General features: G+C 32.2%; 3 protein-coding genes across 3 annotated transcripts; 1 reads left to right on the plus strand and 2 right to left on the minus strand.

The window, feature by feature from the left end:
- Positions 1–13269: 13269 nt before the first annotated feature.
- Positions 13270–15130, minus strand: LOC139871622 (putative zinc finger protein CONSTANS-LIKE 11). Its single transcript, XM_071859340.1, has 4 exons — positions 14585–15130; positions 14160–14357; positions 13709–14049; positions 13270–13396 (listed from the first exon to the last, which is right to left on the minus strand). Exons 1-4 carry the CDS (start codon positions 15128–15130, stop codon positions 13270–13272), a joined length of 1212 nt encoding a protein of 403 aa, XP_071715441.1.
- Positions 15131–18409: 3279 nt separating this feature from the next.
- Positions 18410–22579, plus strand: LOC139872593 (peroxisome biogenesis protein 22-like). The gene is made up of 8 exons (XM_071860507.1): positions 18410–18658; positions 19562–19777; positions 19870–19917; positions 21197–21253; positions 21345–21446; positions 21592–21657; positions 21805–21906; positions 22261–22579. The coding sequence occupies exons 1-8, from the start codon at positions 18566–18568 to the stop codon at positions 22360–22362; spliced, it is 786 nt and encodes a 261-aa protein (XP_071716608.1). The 5' UTR covers positions 18410–18565; the 3' UTR covers positions 22363–22579.
- Positions 22580–23116: 537 nt separating this feature from the next.
- Positions 23117–25395, minus strand: LOC139872825 (pentatricopeptide repeat-containing protein At1g71460, chloroplastic). The gene has a single exon (XM_071860754.1). The coding sequence runs from the start codon at positions 25315–25317 to the stop codon at positions 23239–23241; it is 2079 nt and encodes a 692-aa protein (XP_071716855.1). The 5' UTR covers positions 25318–25395; the 3' UTR covers positions 23117–23238.
- Positions 25396–25743: the final 348 nt, after the last annotated feature.

The following is a 25743-nucleotide window of genomic DNA, read 5'->3' on the forward strand; positions in this document are numbered from 1 at the left end:
TTTGGGGTTATAGTGTTTTTAATTTTCCCGTGTCTTTATGTTGCGATAAACATTGATATACATGGTTTGTAGTTTATGTGATGTTATCGGGCTTTATATCTTCCCTTATACTTCGAAGTAATTGCTTCTGTTTTCTATAATCATTGCCATCCCCAGTTAATACTCCCCCTATTTGCTGCAATTTATACTCCAATTTCAATTTCGGAGCTTTGTCCCTTCGTTTCTTCTTCTTGCGATTGGGCATCTCTTGTAATGGTCCAGAATTTGTAGATATAAGTTTTAGAATGAACATTGTTAATGTCCTAAGAGAGAGATTGTATTAGCACGATCCTGATTTGGTTATATTACCAGAATTCAAGAGAAAATATAGAACTATCAGGAAGATATGTTATCGATATGTTTGAAGATTTGGTAGAATGTAAGAGTCGTGTAACCTGGCACATGATGACGTTAAAATCTGTGAATCATCACACTCCATTTAGAAACTCAGCATGACTTACTGTAATATAATCACGTTGATCAAGTGTCATTATATTATACTAACTCATGCATCAGTTCCCAACATTACTTCAATAACATTCATATTTTAAGCTTGAAATTTACAGAATATAGAAACTAACAGTTTCTATATGATGTAACACTGATAGCACGAAGAGATTAATGATTTCAAATAAGAATAGTTATGAAAATATCTTCAGAAATATGGAGGATATTTATAATGAAAGATACGATGATATCTTGGAAAATTTTTTTTTTTTTTTATATTGAAGGATGGTGAAGAAAATTTGTCCGCAAGAGTTTGGAGTCAAAATCAAGGTATTCGCTAAAGATTTCATTAGAAATAGAATCATCAAGATTCTTAATGTACAAGTTTAGTCCTTGTGTTTTGTTCATAGACTCGTTCGTAGTTTGCTCAATCAGTTTTCCAGTTCCAACTTTTCTGAGCTTTTCCAACATACTATTCTTTATCATCAAACTTCCGATGATTAAGTTTGTTTACAGTTGTCTGCAGTTTCTGCTGCTTCATTCAGCTTTTTCAACATTCATAGTATTGATTTGTAGACTGAGTGCTTTTCAGAATTTCAGAATGGAAGATCATAGTTCTAAGAGATAAACGTTATACATATAACTGTTGATGTAGATATGTTGTGAGTTTTCAAAGTACTGATTGCTGATTCCCGGTAATTGGTATGGCAGTTCTTGTTACAAGATGCGGATGAGTGTATGAATAGGTTTTAACGAACAACTATAATGGTTCTTCGGAGAGACTTAAGCCAATGAGTAATGAAGTTGCTGGTAAGTTTACTGCTAATGTGGTGGAATATAAATGGTTCCCCGGTAACGATGACGACAGGCAAACTTATATATCGAGGTTATAATAAAGCTAATTCGAATGGAAGTCGGAGTTGATTTGCTGGAGCTGTGACAGAACTGGCTAATTTGAAAAGGAATTGCAAAGTTATTTTCGGTAATGACAACGTCAAAGGAGTTTGCATAGATACATTTTAAATGTTTATTCAAGTTCCGAGTGTTTTTTAGGTGCATATCTATATGCATCAATCTTTCCCTCCGTAGACGAAGTGCAGTTGGTTCATCCTCTCGATTGAGGGGTTTTCAAGAATCATGAAAGGTTTGAATGCGGATTGTAATCATCAAGATACAAATGAGGTTTAAGATGAAATCAAGTGGCAACTTGAAGAATTGTTTAGTTTCATAGGTTATAGTCAATATTTTAATTCATTTTAATTGTCCAATATTATTCGTCCACAGTCGATAGTCCACAGTTAACAGTCCAATCATTCATATATAGTTTAATATATAATATTCGATTTAATTAATACGTATCGTGACCCGTGTACATGTCTCAGACTCGATCACAACTCAAATTATATATATTATTATAGAATCAACCTCAACCCTGTATAGAGAACTTGATCATTACTGCATATAGAGTGTCTATGGTTATTCCAAATAATATATATAGATGCGTCGATATGATATGTCAAAACCTTGTATACGTGTCCCGATATTTAAAGTGCGTAAAATAAATAACAGAAATTAAATGACGATAAATAAAGTGCGTAAAGTAAATAACTGAAATTAAATGACGATAAATAAAATTGCGATAAATAAACTGCAATTAAATAAAATGTGATACATAATTAACAGTTAGCAAGGAACAGTTAGCTAGGATCTTGTTAGCGTGCTTTCTTAATAAAATTTCATATTATTAATTAGTCTGTTTCTAATCAATTTTTATTGTGTCCATTATTTCTTCATTATGCCACTTGTTGGATTCTGGTAAGTCAAAATCCAAATATGAAATTGAATTTGAATGAAAATAGTTATTCTTTGGTGAACGGATACGTATATCTTGTGGATGTAAGTAGGATAGTAAATGACTGTTGAATCAGATTCGAAGAATGTACAATGTAACTTATTAATGTGAAATCTAAATATTCTTCGGGTATTACCTACCCGTTAAAATATTTTCATCATTAATAGTTTGTACAACAGAATTTTTAATTACAATCTTTATGAAAATATATATACATATATATTTTCTTCAGATGTAATCATGGATTTAATGAGTCAATATGATATTAAGCTCATTTGATTTATCATTAGAACTAGAATACATAATTCCTAAAACATCAGAGATCACATAATCGCCAGAAAGGACGAAGATAATGATGTAGAACGATACGTAGAACGAAGATATTCGATGTAGAACGAATATGTAGAACGAAGATTATGCTCGAGGTATAGATTGTGATGTTGAGACGTGTGATGTTGATACTTGGGTTGTTGATGGTACTGGTGTTGACATTGGTGGTACTGGTGTCGGTGATGTTGATGAAGCTGGTAAGTTTTGCACTATATTCTCCAAATTGATTACTCAGGCGCGAAGCGTGTTGCCTTCTTCTATTTACTTCAGGATGATTGTTGGTTGGAACGAGCAGATAACTAAGGTTTAGAATTTTAGATAGCATATATTCGTGACGAGCTATCCTGGAAATGAGGCTAAAAATGGTGTTTCGGATAGGTTCGCCGGTGAGTGCTTCAGATTCTTTACCAAGAGGTGAATTCGGTTGGTGGAAAGAATCGCCTTCTTCTATTCTTCATTGATTAAGTCGATTACGAACCCATCAGATGAATTGGGGATGGCTGATTGGTTGAATCATTCTGGTGACGCTACTTCCGGAGCTTAGGTGAACATCCATGTTGGAATAGTTTTCGGAATTCGAGGAGCTTGAACTAGTTGCGAGTTCCATCTTGTATGGTTAGATAAAGGGTTTATCGATATGAAATGATTTCTGGCTATCGGGTGGTATCCTAATTATATAGAATATCTATATATATAGAACAAAAGATTTCGTAGATTACGGAGGAATTTACGGAATATGCCAGGCAAAGTTTACAGTAACAGATACGCTAAGATATGAATTAGCAGATACGCTAAGATATGAATTTTGTCTATACACTTTTCATGCAATCAATGCAGTAAGATGTGTCTAGACTAAGAATAATAAGCAAGTGATTCTGTAAGAATGATAAGCAGGTAATTTTTGACACGAAATGATAACAAAACTTTTGACATGCAGACACGGTCGAAGTCCAGACTCACTAATGCATCTAAACAACTATCAATTAGACACACTAATGCAAGACCTTGTTCGCTAAGACCACCGCTCTGATACCACCTGTAGTGACCCGTCCTAATCCATCTGGACGAAGTCTTCAACAGTTGGTCCCATTGCGAGGTTCTGACCTCTATATGCCATGAACGACTCCATGTAATATGAGCAAATGCACATCGGAAGATTTCTTTCATACCTGAGAATAAACATGCTTTAAAGTGTCAACCAAAAGGGTTGGTGAGTTCATAGGTTTATCATAAAACAATAAAATTCATCATTTTGATAGACCACAAGATTTAAAGGCTGCATGGTACAAATGGGCCCGAATCCTATACCCACCTGTAATGTACATGCGATATCTTTTAAATACAGTACACCTTTCTCGTGTATGAAATCCTTTTTCATAAATCTTAGTAATCGTACACATATCTCGTATACAAAATATAATACACATAACATGTGTATAAAAATCATTCTCTCGATATATAACATTCACATCAATTGGTGGCAATTATCATGTCCACATAATTTAATGGTGGCAATTATCATGTCCACATAATTCAACGGTGGCAATTATCATGTCCACATAATTCAACAATAATCCGCAGAACTTCTGTCTGCATAATAATTCATTCGAGGAATATTTTGCTTGTGTCTATCTCGTCAAACATTTATAAAATCATTTCATGTATTCGCAGTTCAAAATATATTTCAAAAGCATTTAATATAGCAGTTGTAAAAACAGAGCATGTATTCTCAGTCCCAAAATATAAAGAGTAAAAGAGAGCAAATGAACTCACCTAATGTATTTTGTAGTAAAAATACATATGACTATATTGAACAATGCAGGGTTGGCCTCGGATTCACGAACCTATAACAATTATATATCTATCAACACGTATGATGGAAGTTACATAATTTCATTTATTAATATATTACTTATATATTTGTGGTTATATAGAATTTATACTATATTCCATTTAAAAAAATGTATATTTATGTTATTTTTTAAGTTACATGTTATATATATTTATTTTATATAATTTTATTATTTAAAAAAGTTAATATCTAATTATTTATTTACATTAATATGTATATACATATAGTTATATATATATGATCAATGTTATTTTTTTTTAAATCAGTAGTTTGTTTTACGAAGGTATTTATAAGAAGAAGAAAAAATAATTTTAATATTAATGATAAAGATAGTACTAATAATAATAATAATAATAATAATAATAATAATAATAATAATAATAATAATAATAATAATAATAATTATAATAATAATAATAATAATAATAATAATAATAATAAAGAGTAATAAGTAAACTACCTCAAGAAGTAAATCCTAAAAAAAATGTCCAAGTTCGGGTTTGAACTCGCGACCTCTCGTTAAACCATAACACGCCCAACCATTCCTCTACCCAACCTTTTCTGTTTTTAAACTGGATTTATAATTATATATTCTATTTCGTCTGCCCTTCCTTCAGCTTCCATCATTTATCATCAATTATGTCGTGTACTTCTTCATCGTTATCATCCTATAATCTTATCATCATGTATCCCATATCATCATCATATGCTTACCCAAATCATGATCTTATGTCCTAAATTATTATCCTAACTCTTATTGTTCAACAATCCAACAGGAACTGATGTTGGGTCACGGCCCAACCAATTAATCGGCCCAGCTGTTATATCCAAGCCCAACCATCACTTAAACATAAATGACCCATTTTTCAATCAAAGGCCCATCAACTAGCATAAAGGGTCACGGTCCAGCATCAATTATCAGAATTCGGCCCACTATCAATATTGAAACCCAATTACTCATTCTCTTTAGACATCTTATGGAAGGAGAATATATATATATATATATATATATATATATATATATATATATATATATATATATATATATATATATATATATATATGCCCACTCCTGGTTTTGAAAACATGACCTACTGTTCGACACCCTTACCACAAACCAATCCTCTCTTCCTTTCATTCCTGATTAAATCCATAACTTATATGTATTTAATTCGAATTACAAATCTGTTCCCTTCTTTTCCTTCTTCAGTTTTAATCATTTAATCATCATCACTACATAAAATCATAACCATAATATTTTCATCTATAATCATATTCATCGTCATAAACCCTTTCCCATATTTGTTTTAGCTATCGATTCTATCTATCATCATCTAAATCTCACGGTCCCTCATCATTATCATTAGCTTTCTTGTCAACTTTGTATAACCTCACCGTTAATGCAACCGATAAACAGAAATCAAGACACATGAAATACTTGTACAGTTTTGTGGTTTAAGTCATGTGGATCGAATAACAGGAGCAAACTTAACCATTTGTAGTGGAGTTTTTCGAGTAAGGTTCTAGGTTTCATACAGAGATTAGCATTAGGTAATAAAATAAAACAAGTGGAGAGGTGGGGTTTATGGTTGTTGTCCGAATTCAAAAAGGAAAAGGAGACACAAAATTTAATCAATTTCCTTACCTACTTGGACCCAAAAATGTCGGCCATCAAGTGTTGTTTCTCCCACTAGTAATTTAATATGCAAGTGTTGATGAATGCATTCTATAAAGTTGCGAACCTTTTATCCCCATGTGGAACAAGTAATAATCCTTCACGTTTTCCTTCCCTTTTCATATCGTTAGATGGTTTAAAGGCTTTGAGTTTTCGTTTGCAGATGAAACAGAAGAGAAAAAAAAAGAACAAAAAATATATCTTGCAGATGGTTGTTTATTGAAGATAATCAAAACAAGCAGTTTGCTGAGGTGTTGATGAGGTTGTTCAAATAAGGGAAAGAAATAGTAATAAAGGTGATGGTTTGCAAGGTTTAATTAGAAGCCAAAGTCTTCGCATTAGTATCTGCAACTTTTACAGGAAAGAGTAAGGATCTAACCGTAATAGTAGTAACTATGGAGTTCGGTTCTGGATTGGATCGAATCTTAAAGAGAATAGTACATTAAAATGAAGGTAGCAATAGCCGTTAACTCATGGTGTTGAGTTGTGGCGTTCTAGAGTTTGAAGGTGGTAATTGTGGTTGTTAAAGGATACGTGGGTTTATTCGTATCATTTACACCGATTTGCATCATTTAATCAACCTAGTTGATCGACAGAATCGTTTAGCAAGGACAGAAATATAATAAAAGAAAATAAAGTGAAAGAGATGTGAAACTGCATTTGGATTACTCTTTTGTTTTATGTCGTGATTGGTACTTGATAGATTTAGAAGATCAATCAAACACAGTAGAGAAGATATAAGAAATTAATTACGTTCTATTCTGTCTTTGTAATATATATATATATATATATATATATATATATATATATATATATATATATATATATATGTATTTATACATTTATAATCATGTATACGTATGCATAGCTATCTGTTCTTATATATATTCGTAATTCATAATCTGTAGGTATATAGGTATATTTATATAACAGTATATATATAATTCAGTAATTATATATTATAATTAGTTCTTTTGTATAATTGTATTAATATTATATTATATTAATGTTACACTTAATATTATAAATGATAATAAAAGTAACAATGTAATAATAAAATTAGTAATAGAGATAGAAATAATAATAATAATAATAAATAATAATAATAATAATAATAGTCATATTATTAATGTTAATAATAATAAAATATATTATTTTGTAATGATAATAATAATAATAATAATAATAATAATAATATCTATTCATAGTACTAATATTAATCATGTTACATGTTTCAATTTTATATAATAATATTAATAATACAAATATTAGTATTAATGAAAGTAATAATAATAATATTGATATAACAATTTATACGTATCAAATCTCATATATATATATATATATATATATATATATATATATATATATATATATATATATATATATATATATATTTACGTATACACACTTGTTCGTGAATCGTCGGAAATGGTCAAGGTCACATGTATACACAAACACAGTTCAAAGTTTCGAGACTCAACATTATAGACTTTGCTTATCATGCCGAATTCATATAAAGATTAAGTTCAAATTTGGTCGTAAATTCCCGGGTCATCACACATGAAAGGTTCCCCAGTAACAATGATGAAGGGGTAATCGTTATAATAAGGCTTATTCGAATGAACAATTGAAGGTGATTTGCTGGAGTGGTGACAAAACTGTCTATTTTGAAAAGGGATTGAAAAGTTATTTTAGCTAATAAATGCCAAAGGGTCTGACACGGATACGTGTTAAACTATGACTTTGATTTCGAGGGTTTTTCAGGTACAAGACTGCGGTAACATGTGGTTGGATCATCATCTCAATGATTCATTATTTGAAGTGTCTTCAGGAATTTTGAGGAATTTGAACATAGATTGTAATCGTTAATATTCATATGATGTTCTAGGAATTTGAATGATACAAATACTTTTCTAGGTTCTATGATGTTCTAGCACAGTTTTGAAGTCAAAGTATAGCTTCGAAAGATGTAGGAATCTAAGAATGATGTCTTTTGTTAAATATTGACTTGGATTTTGATTTGTCAAAATCAAAATATGTAATTAAATTTGGATGAGGATGGTTGCTTTGATTTTTATAAAAGTATATATATTGTTGTGAAAGTAGTGAGTATAGTTGAGGATTTGTTGAATCAGAATTGAAGAATGTAACATATTAATCGTGAATTTATATATCTCTCGGGTATTACCTACCTATTAAAATATTCTCACCATTAACAGTTTGTACAAAAGATTTTTCTTAATTACAATCTTTATGAAAATATACCTACATATATATTTTCCTTAGATGTAATCATGGATTTAATGAGTTAACATAATATTAATCTCATCTGGTTTTCGACTAGGACTAGAATATATAATCTCTAAAACTTTTAGAAACTACATATTCTCTGCAAAATATTTCTTCGATGAAGTTATGAATCAATACTTCATCGTTTGTTTTTGTTGGTATTCCTTGGTATCTATGGTGCGTATGACGGTGATGTTCGAGGTACAGATTGTGCTATTGAGGTGTGGGATACGGATGTTGTTGTTGGTGGTGGTGATGGTACTGTTGGTGTTGCTGATGGTGGTACTGTTGCTGTCGGTGCTGCTGCTGGTGCTTGTAACCTTTGCACCACATTCTCCAAAGCCACTACCTGAGCGCGAAGCTCGTTGACTTCTTCTATTACACCGGGGTGATTGTCGGTTCGAACGAGTGGACGAATAAGATCTAGAATTTGAGATAATATATAATCGTGACGAGACACTCTGGAAATGAGAGAGAAAATGGTGTCTCGAATAGGTTCGCCGGTAAGTGCTTCATGTTCTTCGCCAAGAGGGCAATATGGTGGATGGAAGGGATTGCCTTCTTCTTGTCTCTAATAATTAATTAGGCTACGAACCCATCCCCAATTCATCCAGAATAGATGATGGATGATTGGTTGATCCATTCCGGTTACACTGTCTTCGGAACACAGGTGAATATCCATATCGGAATAGCTGTCGGAGTTTAAGGAATTTGAACTAGATACGGGATCCATCTTGTATAATTAGAGAGATGATTTTTGATATGAAATAGATTATAGAAGTTAGATTGGTACTCTTCAATACATAATTTACATATGTATATATAATACCAAATTCTATAAATCACGGAAGAATTTTAGGAAGATATCAGGAAAAGTTTACAGTAACAGATACGCTAAGATATGAATTTTGTCTATACACTATCTACGCAATCAATGCAATAAGACGCGTTTAGACTTAAGATGATAAACATGTAATTTCCGACAAGAAATGATAAGCAAAACTTTTAACATGCAGACACGGTCGAAGTCCAGACTTACTAATGCATCTTAACAACTATCAGTTAGACACACTCATGCAAGACCTGGTTCGCTAGGACCAACGCTCTGATACCAACTGTGAAGATCGCTCCAAATCTACTTTGGACGAATACATCATTCATTGATTTCATAGTGAGGTTTTGACCTCTATATGATACGTTTTGTAAACATTGCATTCTTTTAAAAAGGCACACCATAAATGAATATATAAATCCAAGGTTTTCGACATCTGATGATTTCTACGTATAGACAATTACCGTATATAATAGTTTACAATACTACATCCGTTGACAATGCAGTCAAAATAAGATACACGGTGATGATTTTGTGAATGCAAAGTTTTCTTGAATAAAGCATGTATGACTCTATGCACATAGCTTGTATAACGTATAAGCGAACAGCGGAAGACTTCTAGAAACCTGAGAATAAACATGCTTAAAAGTGTCAACACAAAGGTTGGTGAGTTCATAGTTTTAATGTTGCACATAAATCGTATGTAAAGGTGGATCACAAAATTTCAGTTGTTTCTTCCAGAAACGTTTATCAAATGATTCTACGTAACAGAGCACCCTGGTAACTAAACTTAACGTATATATAATTTGTACCCTTTGTATAATCATCTTAATAATACACGCAAACTAACGTGTACGCTTCTCAAATAGCATACGTCCGTTAAAAGGCTAGTGCTCTAGCTCGGACGGGGATATCAAGCCCTATGGATCCATATACTACTACTCGTGCCCACCAGTTCTTATAACCGGCAGTTACTAGTTACCAAAGCTAAGAAATTTTCGGTTCAAACTCAGTATAGAATTTAGTATGTACTTGTGTCCATTGTTTAAAATAAAGTGCATGTATTCTCAGCCCAAAAATATAGATTGCAAAAGCAATTAAAAAGGGAGCAAATGAAACTCACCTTAGCAGCACATAAGGTCATTTACCAAAAAGTGACCGAAACTCGAAATGCAAAATTAACCGTAGATCTCAACCTATAGAACATATGTTGATCAATACATGTCTAATAAGCTAGGTTGGGTCATAGTGTATCACAATCCTAATGCTCGAGATTGACATACAAAAGTTATCAAAAGTCATTTCAAAAAGTCAACCTGACCCAATATGATCTTTTAAAATCTATACTATAGTTTGAATGATCATGGTAATCAAAAATAGTTTAACATTTCACATGGTTTCCCAATTCTTGAATAATTAGACTATAGTTTTATAAAGCTTTAAAATATGATAAAACAGTCAATTTTGACAATTGTTCAACAAATCGAGACGTGCCTTATATAGAAATTCATTTACTCGATTAGTAATATTTGAAAATCCAAATTATCAATCTTATAAACAAGTTGTTTAAATATCAATTGCAGATTCAAAAGCAATTTCAATTAATGTTAATCATAATTCAGTTGTCCATATCTTTTAATTCGTTCATCGAAATTACGCGATCTCTAAATGAAAAGTTATTGATTTTTCGCCAGCTTTCCTAAAACATGCATATCATATACCTTATATCAGTAATATATGTATTAAATTCGTGATCTATTATAAACTATTTAACGACAAAATTAATCGTACTAGCATGCATAATCCTATATACTTGAGCACTAGTCAGGGATACACTATTAATATATAATAGATAAGATATAAATGCTTACGTATCAATATTGTGATTCAATATTGTAGGAAAGTACGTAGACGCAACGGAGATGATAAATACTAGTTTGACTCACGAGCAAAACCCTTGAACAATACCCAAAACCTCTTTAGTAATAACCCATAGTTTCCTTAGCTCTATCCCGCTTGAAAACCCATTTTGAAAGTGATACGCTCATGACCTCGTCGTAGTATTTTAAGTGACATAATTAGTAATAATAATAATACTACTAATAATAATAAAATAAATAATAATAATAATCTTAATAATAATAATAATAATAATAATAATAATAATAATAATAATAATAATATTAATATAAATAATAAATAATAATAATATTACAGAGGGAGTAGTATAAGTGTAAACAAAACTCGAGCAGAAACTGGCCTTTTATAGGCAACTTTTTGGAATCTGATGCCCATGCCATCGCATGGGTTTTTAGTGTATTTTCCATGCGATCGCATGGCCGCCTGATCCAGCTCAAAATATTTTTGTTTTCTTGTTTGTCGACATATTATTATATAATATATATAATTTAAATAATTAATTATATATTATATTAAATTCATGTGCATAGTTGACTTGTAATTTTCGTTCCGATGACTCATACGTTGTCACTCGACTTATATCCCGGTTCCGGTTTCTCGAACGCATTTTCGTACGCTTAGAAAACTCGCAATTTACGTTTTGTGACTCGTACCTTTGTCAAAATATAGTCTTAAATTATCAATAAACTATATCATTCAAAGTGTATCTTAAACTTTCGAGTGTTTTGGTTATTTACTTCTATAAATCATTGTCTCGCTATTTGTTAATATATATATAATAACAAATCGTTTTATGACCAAGTTAATATATATTTTCAACATTCATAAACACGTTTTAAATATACGTCGCAAGTTATTCACATAATTAATATTCCAACTTATCATATATATTCAAATAAATATTTAAACCAATAAGTTTAATGTACGGTATCAAACAATTAATACATTGTTACGTTTTCAAGTTATAGTATATATATATGTATCTATATACATATAATTGTTCGTGAATCGTCAAGAACAACCGAAAGGTATTTGAATATATGAAAGTAGTTCAAAAATTTTGAGATTCAGTTTTACAGACTTTGCTTATCGTGTCGGAAATGTTAATCATACAAAGATTAAGTTTAAATTTGGTCAGAAATTTTCGGGTCATCACATGAATAAATCACTCAAAAAGTGTTAAAAAGTACAAGATTAGTTGTAGTGAGTTTTACTCTGATTAAGTGTTCAACCGTGTTATTCGGTGACCATTTCAGACCATTTCCCTGGCCACCCAAGAAATCCTTCTAGTGAGATTCGAACCTGGTGAGGATTTTGATACGTACAATAACCACTAAGATATCAAGACTACAAAAGAGATAACACAAGCATAATAATCAAAGAAAAAAAATTGTAGTGTTTTATTATTAATTTGTTGAAAGAATGGGAACTGTGTATCCTTAATCCTTAATATCAGGTATAACTCAAGACCTATGAAACTTATTTGCCTAGAATGAATGAAAGAATGTTGATTTCCTGAATAAATAAAGAATCATTTTATACTAATCAAAAATTGCAACTCAGAGCAACTGTCTTCATCACCGGCGACCATTAACTTTTAGAAATGGGGATGTTTGGCTTCAGAAGATCTTTATCTCTTGGCCCTGGCATCCTTCAAAGTTAAAAATTCAGATCATAAAAAAAATCATTTGACGAATGCAGATCAAAAGTATATGTAATGTGTATACATACCTTCACCAGGAGGAACACAAAGTTGCATTTGTTATCACCAATCTTAATTGTTGTTATTTGGTTCAGTATTAGTAAGGTTTGATCTACAATACCAAAAATGCTCACAGTTAGTTGAAATATATGTATAAAACTAACCCATGAAAAATTTATATAACATATCTAAATGACAATCACAATTCCTATATTATTAAGAGTTGAGATAATCAACTTTAAAACGCAAATCCAAACAGTTGACACTGACAATCTTAAAAGTTAGGAGTCAAGAGTTGTGTACCTTATATAATGAATGAATCAAGTAGTCAATAATCAGTTGTGTGCAGCGGGTCATAGTCATACTCTTCACCAGCCTTCACGAATCTACCTTTAACTCGCTTTCTAGTATCAGCTCTAGCTTTACGAGAAGCATATCGTATCTGCTTACCAAATCTGCACATCACAAGAATCAAACACTATAATAAGAATTCATCTTTTAACGAGAAGACTTTTTTGCTCTGTTGATCCCTTGGTTTTACCCCATTTTGCAATCAGCATCTCTCAAGTATTTTTTTGACGGAGGGATGCTGATTGCACCTTTTCAAAAGTAAAGGTTTCCTGAAAGCAAAATAAAAATAAAAATCGAGGGATGCTGATTGCAAAATGGGGTAAATTCAAGGGACCAACGGAGTAAAAAAGTTAAACAAGAACCATATTGTTTCAAACAGCTAAATATAAAAATGATGGATATTCAAAACCACATACGTTCGTGTTTTCTTTTTCTCGTTGTATCTCATCTTCGCTTTGTCCCTCGCTTGTGGGCTGGACTCAAAATTTGACTCCCATAGCGATTCGCCTGTGAGAAACATAGGCGATGATAAATCACAGTCTTGAAAATCAGCAGCATTACTCTCACCAGTGACGTTGGACAGTGAATGAGATATATTCGGATGGCCATTTCCGTTAGCGAACGCAAGGCTCGGTGCACTTGGATTGCAGCCAGGATTCAATAGCATTCCACCGTTTATGGCCTGCATTACGTTAGCTGATGCAGCCATTTGTGAGGACGGAAAAGTAGTGCAATCTTGTGGTCCAGACGACGTTGCCTAACAAAGTATCAAACAACTCATTACAACTTTCTTAATAATCAGAAAAAATTCAAATCAATGCCTAATTATCCGTTTAACATCAGAAAACGAGCAAAGTAGAAAAAAACCTCAACGGTGCTTTCTATATAACTGTTTGATTCTGTAACGGATAAATTCTTCTCCATCACAAAGCAATCGAGACCACCATCCTCAGACGGGTATCTCGTTTGAGCTTGAGGAATACAATTAAACATCTCATAACCACCGTTAAAATTCAACCCGATATCGCCTTCATTATGTCCAAGATTGTTCAAATTCAGGCCATCCTACAAAATTAGAAACAACTTTTTAAGCAAACAGTCAAACACCTAAACAACTCTACATCAAAAACATCAAAAGTAAAAAAAAAAATGAGCAAACAAAATTTTTCTAACAACCACCCTTAGTGTTGTCGTTAACATGCATACAGTTAATAACTGTCACTTTGAAGTCAATATATAACTGCTATGTACGACACTTTTATGCACATTTAGTTAGAAAAATTCAAATTTACCTTAATCAGATTTGATCCATTGGTAAAGAAAGGGTGTGAATCTTGACCCATTTGTGGTAAGATCACTGACGGCGGATTACTCATCCAAGACTGAAACTTTATCGTTGAAGCTAATTCGTTAAGTCTAGACGCCGCTAAACCCATTCCCATCTCATCACCTAAATCGATATTTAAACCACTCATCGGGCAAAATTGAGGGTTGATACTTAAATCTTTACCACGAATTGTTGGCATAATCTTTAATAAATCCTCACATGAAGGACAACCTGTGTAATAATTTAGTTCTTCTACATTATGCCCACTCACTGATGAACATGCATTCTCATTCAAATCACAAGTTTTACATAAATACATTTGATCCAACGGTCGATGAAAAATCGCTGGCTGCACGTTACACTTATCACATAAAAGACAACGAGGGTGTCTGCGCGATAATGTATTCGCAGCGTGCACTCGATTGTCACATTGGAAACATAATTTTGCAACATCAGAATTACAATACACTACAGCCTTAACTACCCTACAAAGATCACATAAAGCCTCCATGTGATCTTAAAAATAGTAAAAAAGAAAACTTTATTTTACTTGATTAAAACAATTGAATATATTATCAGGAGGATTGAATTGTAACAATAAATATTTGTTTTTTTTTCTTTATGTTTTGATTATACATTTTTTGTTTTTGAGTTGAAGAAAATGTAACATTAGATCTTTGATTGATTAACAAAATGGAAGAAGGATCAGTTGTTGATATATATACTCATAATGTGCGACCGCGTGATGACATGGCAATATGGTACTTGCTGATGTGGCATTTGAAATGATCTGCCTCTTTACTCGTTCTTGACAGCCTTTTTGTTCATTATAGTGGCATTGAATGTAAATAAGTGGGATGATAATGGTTTTTTATTATAAAATTAGAACGCCACTAGGAAACTGACACGTCATCCGATATCTGGGCAGTGAAGCGTGTTTCTGTTATTCCAAGAGGAGAATTACTTTGCTAAAACGTTGAAGAAAAATCGTTTAAAAATACAAAAAAGAAAATAAAAATGAACACTTTTTTTTTTTTTTTTTTTTTTTTTTTTTTTTTTTTTTTAAAGACTAGGCTTAGAATAGTGACGGAGATTTTAATTCCAACCGATCATTTTCCACTTACTTTAGTTATTATACTAGTAAATTGGGTTGTCGTAAACTTATATGATGTAAAACATAAAAGTTAGGATTAAGCATATCAATATTTCGATAAATAAATTTTAATACTCCAGAGTTCTAGGACGAGTGATTAAGTGCGTGATTCTAACCCATTTTCAGCTATACACCTAATGATAAACATATGAAATATGAATTAAGAATAATCTAGGTTTAACTAGCGACACTTGGTTGTCAAAATGGTTTTTGTTTTTCCGCTAGTGACACCGTTATCCACCTTATATTGTTTCCTCTTCTCCCAAGTAGTAGTTTGTATCTTCGAGTCGCTGTCGCACCACGACCAATGTACATCCTCCTTCGGTGTCGTAAATGTGAGTTGTCATCACACCATCAAGTGTGACTTCTGGTGGCTTAAAAGATTTGGTTGTCGGGTCTTTGAGATTTTCGGTCGTAGATTTCTGTTATTTTCAGATTTTGGTCCCGGCGGTTTGAGTTTGTGCGCACGTGGTGAGTATTCGCCGGAGATATTTTACAGACATCAAATTCTCACGGGTTAGTTTGAAGAGTTCCCAAAAGAAATATAGGGTAAATGTCTCCATTGCTCTACACCTTAGCAAAAAATATATAAAATGAGCATATTTTACATGTTATATAATCCGGATCTGTTATATATTGAGTATTATTAATATATTTATATTTATATTGAATACATACATCATTTAAATGAAAGACGATCAATTATCTATCCCAGAAGGGCTCTATAATCCTTATTTGTACGCTATGATGCAAGGAAGGAAGTGATGCAAATGCACTGAAGATACTAAGTCTGGAATGACTCGCTCTGTATGTCAATTTCTCTTTAGCAAGAAGTCATGTGATAGCTATTACATAATGACTTTAAAAAGGTCTTTCGTTGACGCATTTATTTTTTTTCATCTATTTATGATATGTTGTCTTCCTTTAGCCTGTGACTTCCTACAATACTGTGATCAAGAGAAAGCGCTAAGGTCTATTTTGTAGGTTAAGAGTGAAGGATGAATAGTGATTCTTTAGTACCTTAACATTTTTATTAAATTAAAGTTTTAAGGTTTTTCTTTTTCTTAAATAGGTAAAAGAATAATACTTCTCTATATCAATTTTATTGTCATTAAATAAAAAATGCGTTATTAATTTTTCACTTTTATTCATTATATTTAAACTAATTTTTTGTTTTATATGCATACATTAATACATTAATAGTATATAAAAGAACTCTATTTTTTTTAATTTTTTGTTTTTTTTATCTATTTGTGCAAATAGATGATTAATTAACTTAACATTTATTTATTTATTTATTTATTTATTTATTTATTTATTTTTTACCTACTAAAAGAGATGGCAAATGTTGTAGTTTTAGTTTTACCCGATTGTAGTTTTGAGTTTGCGTCCACATTACAAACGGTCCTTTAACTTTGCCTATATTTTCACAACGGTCCCTACAGTTTACACTTTTTAAGGGCTAAAAAGTGTAAATATATAATTTAATTAAAATATAAAAAACTAATTCCACCCGAATTTATAACGGGCCCTATCTTCTCGCTGGGTGCGAGTTAAATTTTTCAGAGACTACCATTCAACTCGGAAAAATCTTACGAACCCAACGAGACTAACTATACGCGAAACGTACACTTCTAAAAAAAATGCTAAACACAACGACAACCCATATCTTCCCGCTCGGCACGAGTTAAATTTTTTCGACGGCAGCGTCAGACTCGGAATAATTTTATGAACAGAACGATACTAACTACGTTCGAAACGGACACTTTTTAAAAAACGCTAAACACAACGACAGCCCGTATCTTCCTGCTCGCCGCAAGTTAAATTTTTTTTCCAGCATCATTATGCTCGAAATAATTTTATCAACCTTTATCTACTAAAAGAGATGGCAAATGTTGTAGTTTTAGTTTTACCCGATTCTAGTTTTGAGTTTGCGTCCACATTACAAACGGTCCCTCAACTTTGCCTATATTTTCACAATGGTCCCTACAGTTTACACTTTTTAAGGGGTAAAAAGTGTAAATATATAATTTAATTAAAATATAAAAAACTAATTCTACCCGAATTTATAACGGGCCCTATCTTCTCGCTGTGAGCGAGTTAAATTTTTCAGAGACTACCGTTCAACTCGGAAAAATCTTACGAACCCAACATGACTAACTATACGCGAAACGGACACTTTTTAAAAAACGCTAAACACAACGACAACTCGTATCTTCCTGCTCGCCGCGAGTTAAATTTTTTTTCCAGCACCATTATACTCGAAATAATTTTATCAACATAACGAAACTAACTACGTTCGAACCGGATAGATTTTAAAAAACACTAAAGACGATGACACCAACAACGACGCATAACACATTACCCGTTTTATTATTTATAATTTGGAACATTATTTATAGTATATACTCTAAAATAAAATAGTATATAGATATAGATAGATGATATATATAAGTATAAATTATTTATAATTATATTATTTATTAATTATTAATTAGTAATTAGTACGTAGTAATTAGTAAAGGAAGATAATAAAGAGATTATAAATGTGCATTAGTGATTAAACCCAGCTTTCTAAAAAATAAAAGAAAGAAAAAAAAACATAAGAATTTAAGAGCTTGATTTTGATAGATTAGACGATTAGTCGTCTTTCATCTGCGTCAAGATCTCCGTTCCCTGTCTCTCGAATTTAAACCATTAAAAAAATTGCTTCTTTTTAATTAATTTGGGCGAACCCTTCCAACAAGATAACCGAATCATTGTTATATATACACATATTGTTTATATAGAGCCATGGATGATTACCTGAAGGACGATATTCAACACCTCATCAAAAGAATTAGGGACTTTCTATCCACCAAAGTTTCCGAATTTTTAAATACCCAGGTGCATTTTTTTTTTTTTTTTTTTTTATTTCTAGCTTAATTTTTAATTTGCGGTGATTTGATATGTGATTTAGGGTATGCACTTTGATTAGGGTTAAATTTAGTACTAACATAAGTTATGATATCAACCTTAAGGAATTCAATTACTCAACTTCAATGTACTACCATGTAAAAGAGTGTTTTAAAAAATTTAATACGAGTACCTTTTTTGTCAAACTCTTAAGAGCTGTCCCTATTGTCACTCGACATGGCTAGTCATGGCTAGCCATTGCCATGGTGCCATAGGCACGGGCTTGCCATGGCTGAGTTGACCGAAAAAATGTGAGGTCTATATGCTTTACAAGTTTAAATTGTTAATACTTTATCTAGTACTTGTACATTGTTTATTATGATGTGCATTGTTTAGTTATGATTGATAGTGTTTAGTTATGAGTTAGTTGTCTTATTTTGTTGTTGAAATGGTTGGTTGGTTGGTTGGTTGGTTGAAATGGTTAGATAACTTCTATGTGGCATCGATTGTATGCTATAGACATAGTTTTAGGTCTATATTTTCGGCCTAGTTAGTAAAACTCTGATATAATATAGTACTCCGTAGTAATTTATGATAATGCATTCGTGTTTGACACACTATTTATGTGTTATAAATGTGAAAAGTTTGGACAAAACGGCTGATTAATCCATACGTAATAAGCATTTTAACTTGTGACTCAACCCACTTGGCATGCCCATTTCAGGAATCTACTCACGACCCATTTTGACCCGCCTATTGAAAAAGGACACCAAATTAAAATGTTACTTGTTCGACCCGTTTTCCAATTTGACCAAATCCACATTTGCCATCTCTTTGCATAGCTATATCCACTACTTAAAACCATTAAAATGTATCTATGAAAGTGTATAACAGGATTTACAAACCATTTGGGGTTCAGTGGCTATTGTTGTTGCTGTAATATTTACATGGAGACTATTATTGGCACCTAATGAACCTCAAAGAAGAGTACCTAAACGTCAAGCTCCAACACCAAGTGGGTCCAATAGTCAACCAAGTTCAAATCTTTTACCTTCTGGCATCGGTTCATGTGTACAAGATTCAAGCCAAACTACTAATGAGCCTATAAAGGTACATGGTTTATAGCACTTTTTGAATTGATTTGGTTTAGTTTTTATTTACTTATATACGGAGTATGATATATTGTTCTACACTTTCTGCAGCTTACTTTGGGACAAAAAGTCAGACAAAGATTAAGTGATGGAAGGAAGGTACATGTATATGCATATTGAATAAGTTTCCTGTTTATTTTAATTCTATTGTTTTGAAGTGTAAAACGATGATAAAAATAAAATATAAATAATAAATTTAATAGTTATCCAATTGCATCTCAGGTAAAACATGATCATGATCTGCCACTGTTTCCAGCGGTCCTAAATTCTACAAATTCCTTAATTTAACCTTAATCATTTACTATACACTAGATTTAATCAAGAGGGAAACACTTTTTTGGGGGAAGTAAATTTTTTTCCTTTTTTTTTTCAAACATTAAGATCACGTGAAAATAATTCTTTAAGAAAGATACTTTGTGTGATAAATGTTATTATTTTGACCGGAAAATGCTCGAAAAATAACATTCATCGATAAATGTTATTCCTAAAAACATTCATCGTGATGCATGTTATTCTCCGAGCGTATTTTTTAGGGTTTAGAAATTAAGGTTTAGAAATTAGGGTTTAGGGTTTAGATTTAAGGATTAGATTGAGTTTTAACACAAACGGTTTAGACCCTAAACCCTAAACTCTAAATCGGGCTAAATTTTGAAGAAAAAACTTCACAAAAGATGGAAAAAAAAACGCTCGAAGAATAACATAGGAATAACATTTATTGATGAATGTTACTTCTTCGAGCGTTTTCTGGTCAAAATAATAACATTTATCACAAAGTGTCTGTTTAAAATATTCATATTTTCGCCTAATCTTGATGTTTGTGAATTATTAAAAAAAAAAACGAAAAAAAAATTAAAATTTACTTCCCCTTCCCCAAAAAGTGCTTCCCCCTTGATTAGCCCCCTACTATAAACATAATTACTAAATTATTAAATGTGGGAATATCATTGTTAAAATTTTATTGATTTTAGGTGACAATGCTGTTGAATTGTAGGAAATATCATTGAAACTTCCAATTACGTGTTGATATATCATCGACAATGAATTGTCTAATTGTTTTCAAGATTTAATTTTATATTAATGAAAAGTTCTTATCTGTTATGTACTGTAGTATGATAAGACAGTAAAAATATAAGATAATGGTACCCTCTTGTGCTATCATCATATCGTTGTTTATAGCCAATTAGTCATAGCAAATGAAATGCTTCTCGATGTAGCTTGGTAAATTCAATATCGAATTCATGGCGTGATTTCTCATAAGTTATCTATTAGATTACAACAAGATCAGCAAATCACATTTTGTATTCTGCTAATGCTCATTTATAGTCATCTTAATTACAAATCATATAACTAGTTTCATATTCTGTTAAATTTGGTGAAGGTAACTTGCCGGTTACTTGGCATTATACTTGAGGAAAGTACTCCAGAGGAGCTTCAGGTTGCGAATAACTTCCGACAACTGTTTCCCCCTGTATCCTTTATTTATTTATTTATTTTTATTAATTATGCTTTCTTTGTGTACCTGGCAGAATCAAGCAACCGTGAGATCCTCTGTTATGGAAGTTGTGATGGAGATGAACAAATTTTGTAATCTTTATCTAATGGAAACTGTTCTGGATGATGAAAGTGAAGTATGTTGTTTTGTTTACATATAAGTTTTTACCATTTTTCTCTTCGTACGCTAAGGGCCTGTTTATTTAGAGTTTAATGGGCTAATTGAATGGATATAGATTATTATTTTTGTAGTATATTTTCAAAAACTATTTGTGTGTGCAGAAAAGGGTTTTAACAGCATTGGAAAATGCTGGAATTTTCCTATCCGGTGGCTTGGTCAAAGATAAGGTAACACGTTTAACGATTATAAAAGCCCAACTAATTATGCTCAGAAAATAATTTCTCCAAATTTAGGAAGTTAAGTAGTTAGGGCTCATAAAATATTATTATGTTATGTTATTTGATATATAACTTGTATATAATATGCAATTACAGGTACTCTTCTGTAGCACAGAGATTGGACGGACTTCTTTTGTTCGACAATTGGAGCCAGATTGGCATATAGACTCAAGTCGCGAAATTAATTCACAATTAGCGGTATGATTTCACATTCTGTGTCGCATCTTTAGTTTTAGTAAAAAAAAAAATATGAATATATGATATATTTTTACAGGCCTTTTAGTCTGAAAACTTTTTATTCTTCATAAATAACAACGCAAAGCCTCTAAACTTTGCACGTTTTGACTTTGAATGGTAAACCTACTACATGATAGTTTCTAGCTTTCAGTTGATACAATTCAAGTTAGTATTAATAAACAAAGCTCGTAACAATTCAGTATAGAAATTATTTGGTCCTGAAATTGGTTAAATGTGTTCAATTGCTTTGAGATTATCTAAGTCAACGTGTTGATACAGTCTTCAGCGTGCTTCCTGTTCTTTTTTGTGTGACAGAGGTTCATTAAATGTCAGCTTCACATTTCACCAATCCATACCGAGCGACTTGCTTCTAATGTTTTCAATTCATCATCGTTGGAACAGTTCTTCGGTGTTTGACTTTGGGAATAAGTCAAAGATACAACTATGTATGTCTCTCTGTTTTAGGCTGTTTTTAGTTTTTCTTTTTTTCTTATATGCCCCAATGTAAAACCAGAGGACGTGAGGGATGATGCATGTGCAGTAGTTGTACTAAATTTTTATTATTACTCTGACTGTTCACACAGTTCATGTACTCCGTAGTATTTATAATGCTAGCAATATTAACAAAGTTTTGAATTGGTTACTTTGAGAGTGCTAAATGGATAGCTAACCTTGTTTTCTAGTTAGTATTGTTATATTGTTATTATCAAGGTTGCAAAATTCGCTATTTAGGGAGTAATTGACCGAGACTTTGAAGGCAGTAATCAGCAATTCGGGAATTAATCGGTAAATTTGAATATTAAATTGCAAAATTATATATGTAAATATAGAATAAAACCATAAACTTCAACAGAATTGTCTAAATACATACATATAATTGTTCATTTTGTTGAAATAAAATTCTAAAATTGTAGCTTAAACTCATTTTAAAATGTTAATCAATTTTGACTTTGCCCAAAAAATTCGATTTTGACTCATTAACCGACGTTGAATGATTAATTAAATAGATTTTGAAACATCGGAACGGACTATTCTTAAAAAGGATTAATCGGAAGTAATCGATAAAGTAATCGAAGTTTTTTACAATAGTGGTTATTAGTATTAGAATTTGTGACTCTACAATGTGATCATGTAGTTTAATTACAATCAATATAATTCAGTTTGATCTTACAAGTCTTTCAAACAAAGCACTATTATTTTCATTTACAATATACCAAAGAAAAAAATGAAACAAAACCTGTAGTACACTTTCTACAAACTAACAAATTCCATGAGCAGTAAGCAGATTATGGGTTAAAAAGCTGACCTCAATCGTCTAAACTGTTCAGCCTCATCGATTCGACCCGAACTAGTCAAAATTCTGATAATACTCGAATAATGTTCTTCGGTTACACCATGTTTGTATCTTTTAGTCATCAAGTGAAACACCCTACAAGCTTCATCTACTAATCCACCCTGCTCACAAATACACAAAATCGCTTTATAAGTGAACTGGTTAGGCAAGAAGCCACCATTAATCATCTGATCAAAAAGATCAATCGCCTCTCGATAATAACAATTGTATCCGTACGCCTCAATAATGGATGTCCAAGTCATCGAACCCTTAACCGGAATCATTTTAAAAGCCATCATTGCCTTTTCGATTTCACCACAAGCGCCATAAAATCTAACAGTTTCTGAAGAAACAGAAGGAACTGACCCTAAATCTTTCTTCAAAACCTGCGAATGAATCTCTTTACCGAGCTTCAAAGCCTTAAGTTTACCACAAACATTCAACATTCTTGAAGTCGTTACTGAATCTGGGCGGTGTTTTGACACCACCATTGACCGGAAAACGCCAATTGCTTCATTCAGACAACCATTTTCTATATATGATTCAATCATAGCCGTCCAAGAGATGACGTTTTTTCGTTCAAGAGTATCAAATAGTTTGATAGAATAACCATAAGAACCACATCTGGCATACATCAGCATCAATGATGTTGTTATTGATACTTGTTGAACAAAATTATTCTTAACAGCAAAACAATGGATTTGTTTACCTTCTTTTAAAGCTTTAAGCTTTTCACAAACAGGAATAATGGTATTAATGGTAACAACATCAGGTTTAAATTTTTCTTGTTGCATCCAAACAATTGATCTTAGAGCCTGTTCGAACCGACCGTTTGCAGCATAACCGGACATAAGTGTAGTCCAAGATATCGTATTTCTTTCAGCCGATCCATAAAAAACCTTTCTTCCTGAACCCATGTCTCCACATTTACAATACATATCTATTAAACCTGATTGAATAAACAATTGCTTCGAGTACTCCTTTGTCTTAATCACGTACGCATGAACCTCTTGACCAAGTTTTCTAGACGAAATTTGGCTGATTACGGGAAGGATTGTGGTTAATATAACTGAATTCGGGGGTATCTTTTCTTTTAGCATCCATCTAAAGTACTCGAGCGCTTCAATTTGAAGCCGATTGTGTGCAAAACCAGCAATCATAGCACCCCACAAGACCACATCTCTTTGATCTTCACCTATCTCTTCAAACACTCGACAAGCAAGCTTAGGTATCTTGCATTTAAAGTACATATCAATCAAACACGTACTTACAATCGAATCATCAATAAGTCCGTTCTTTATCAACAACCCATGCGTCTTCAAACCTTGAAAAAGAGCCGATGCGCCACCTAAACTTTTAATCAAACAAGAAAACGTATAAACATTCAACTCAACCCCCAATTCTCGCATTAACGAAAATGTCTTGAGAGTTTCATGATACTTCATCCCACCCCTAATCACATATCCCCTAAGCAACGCGTTCCAAGGATAAACACTTGAAGTTGGCATTTCATCGAACAGGTGGTGTGCATCATCAACTGACCCACATGACGTGTACATATTAACAAGCTTAGTTCTTAAAAACTCATTGTTTTCAAGCCCATTGATTCGAATATGAGTATGAATTACTTTACCAATGGATAACGATTTCAATCGAACAACCGAAGCTATTAATTCTGAAAATGTAGTTGGGTTAACAGGTATCCCACGTTTGTCCAAGTAATCAAGTATAGTTAAACACTCTTTGAGCTTGTTTTGCTTTGCAAATCTTTGAATATCTTTGTAAATTGCATTAGGGTTCTTGGTGTGGAGTGGGATCGATGATGGGAATGCATCTTTTTCGTCGAAATTAAGGTGCTTTTTTGTTCTTGGTTTCTGAGAATGAGATTGAGGTTGAGGGGAAATAGTTGAGGATTTGATTTTGAAATTGGGGTAGTTTTGATTTTGATTTTGGTTTTGATTTTGAAGTTGGTTGGTTAGAGGATAGAGATGAATGGTTGAAGAACAATGTAACGTAGTAAGGTTGCACAGACCTCCCATTTTGGCTACTTCAAACAAACTGTATAATTACTGTCAAATTGTTTGTTGATCTGAAATGGAATACGGATAAACCCTTTACGTCTACATACGTTAAAACGTGCAACAAACAAATAAATAATGAGGGAAAAATAGAAATAGAAAATATAACTTATGTTACAACTTAGAAAACGACAGTGAAAATTGGCAATAATAGAAAACAAAATTTTCGTTCCACTTCCTGTGGACATTGGTCTTTCTTCCCTTTGAAGGAGACTCACGGTTTTGTTGTCCTTACTTCTACCTCTTGGTTCATTAGTGTTTCATGTTATTGTTTGGTCCATAATGTGTAAGGGTGGGTGTGAGTTTCAGTTTACATGGATTCTAGGGTTTGATACTTAGACTTGCAACGCGCATGACCCAACAGGCTACGAGCACGCCTGCAACACA

Source organism: Rutidosis leptorrhynchoides, chromosome 10 (genome assembly GCF_046630445.1).
Source record: "Rutidosis leptorrhynchoides isolate AG116_Rl617_1_P2 chromosome 10, CSIRO_AGI_Rlap_v1, whole genome shotgun sequence".
In the NCBI taxonomy this organism is placed as follows: Eukaryota; Viridiplantae; Streptophyta; class Magnoliopsida; order Asterales; family Asteraceae; genus Rutidosis; species Rutidosis leptorrhynchoides.

Excerpts from the sequence above, each read along its gene's own strand:
- LOC139872825 (XM_071860754.1), bottom strand. The coding sequence starts at position 25,317 with ATGGGAGGTCTGTGCAACCTTACTACGTTACATTGTTCTTCAACCATT.
- LOC139871622 (XM_071859340.1), bottom strand. The coding sequence starts at position 15,130 with ATGGAGGCTTTATGTGATCTTTGTAGGGTAGTTAAGGCTGTAGTGTAT. Across the intron at positions 14,358-14,584 it reads ATGGATCAAATCTGATTAAG|GATGGCCTGAATTTGAACAA; the intron begins GTAAATTTGAAT and ends CTAATTTTGTAG. Across the intron at positions 14,050-14,159 it reads ATATAGAAAGCACCGTTGAG|GCAACGTCGTCTGGACCACA; the intron begins GTTTTTTTCTAC and ends ATACTTTGTTAG.
- LOC139872593 (XM_071860507.1), top strand. The coding sequence starts at position 18,566 with ATGGATGATTACCTGAAGGACGATATTCAACACCTCATCAAAAGAATT. Across the intron at positions 18,659-19,561 it reads CCGAATTTTTAAATACCCAG|GATTTACAAACCATTTGGGG; the intron begins GTGCATTTTTTT and ends AGTGTATAACAG. Across the intron at positions 19,918-21,196 it reads GATTAAGTGATGGAAGGAAG|GTAACTTGCCGGTTACTTGG; the intron begins GTACATGTATAT and ends AATTTGGTGAAG.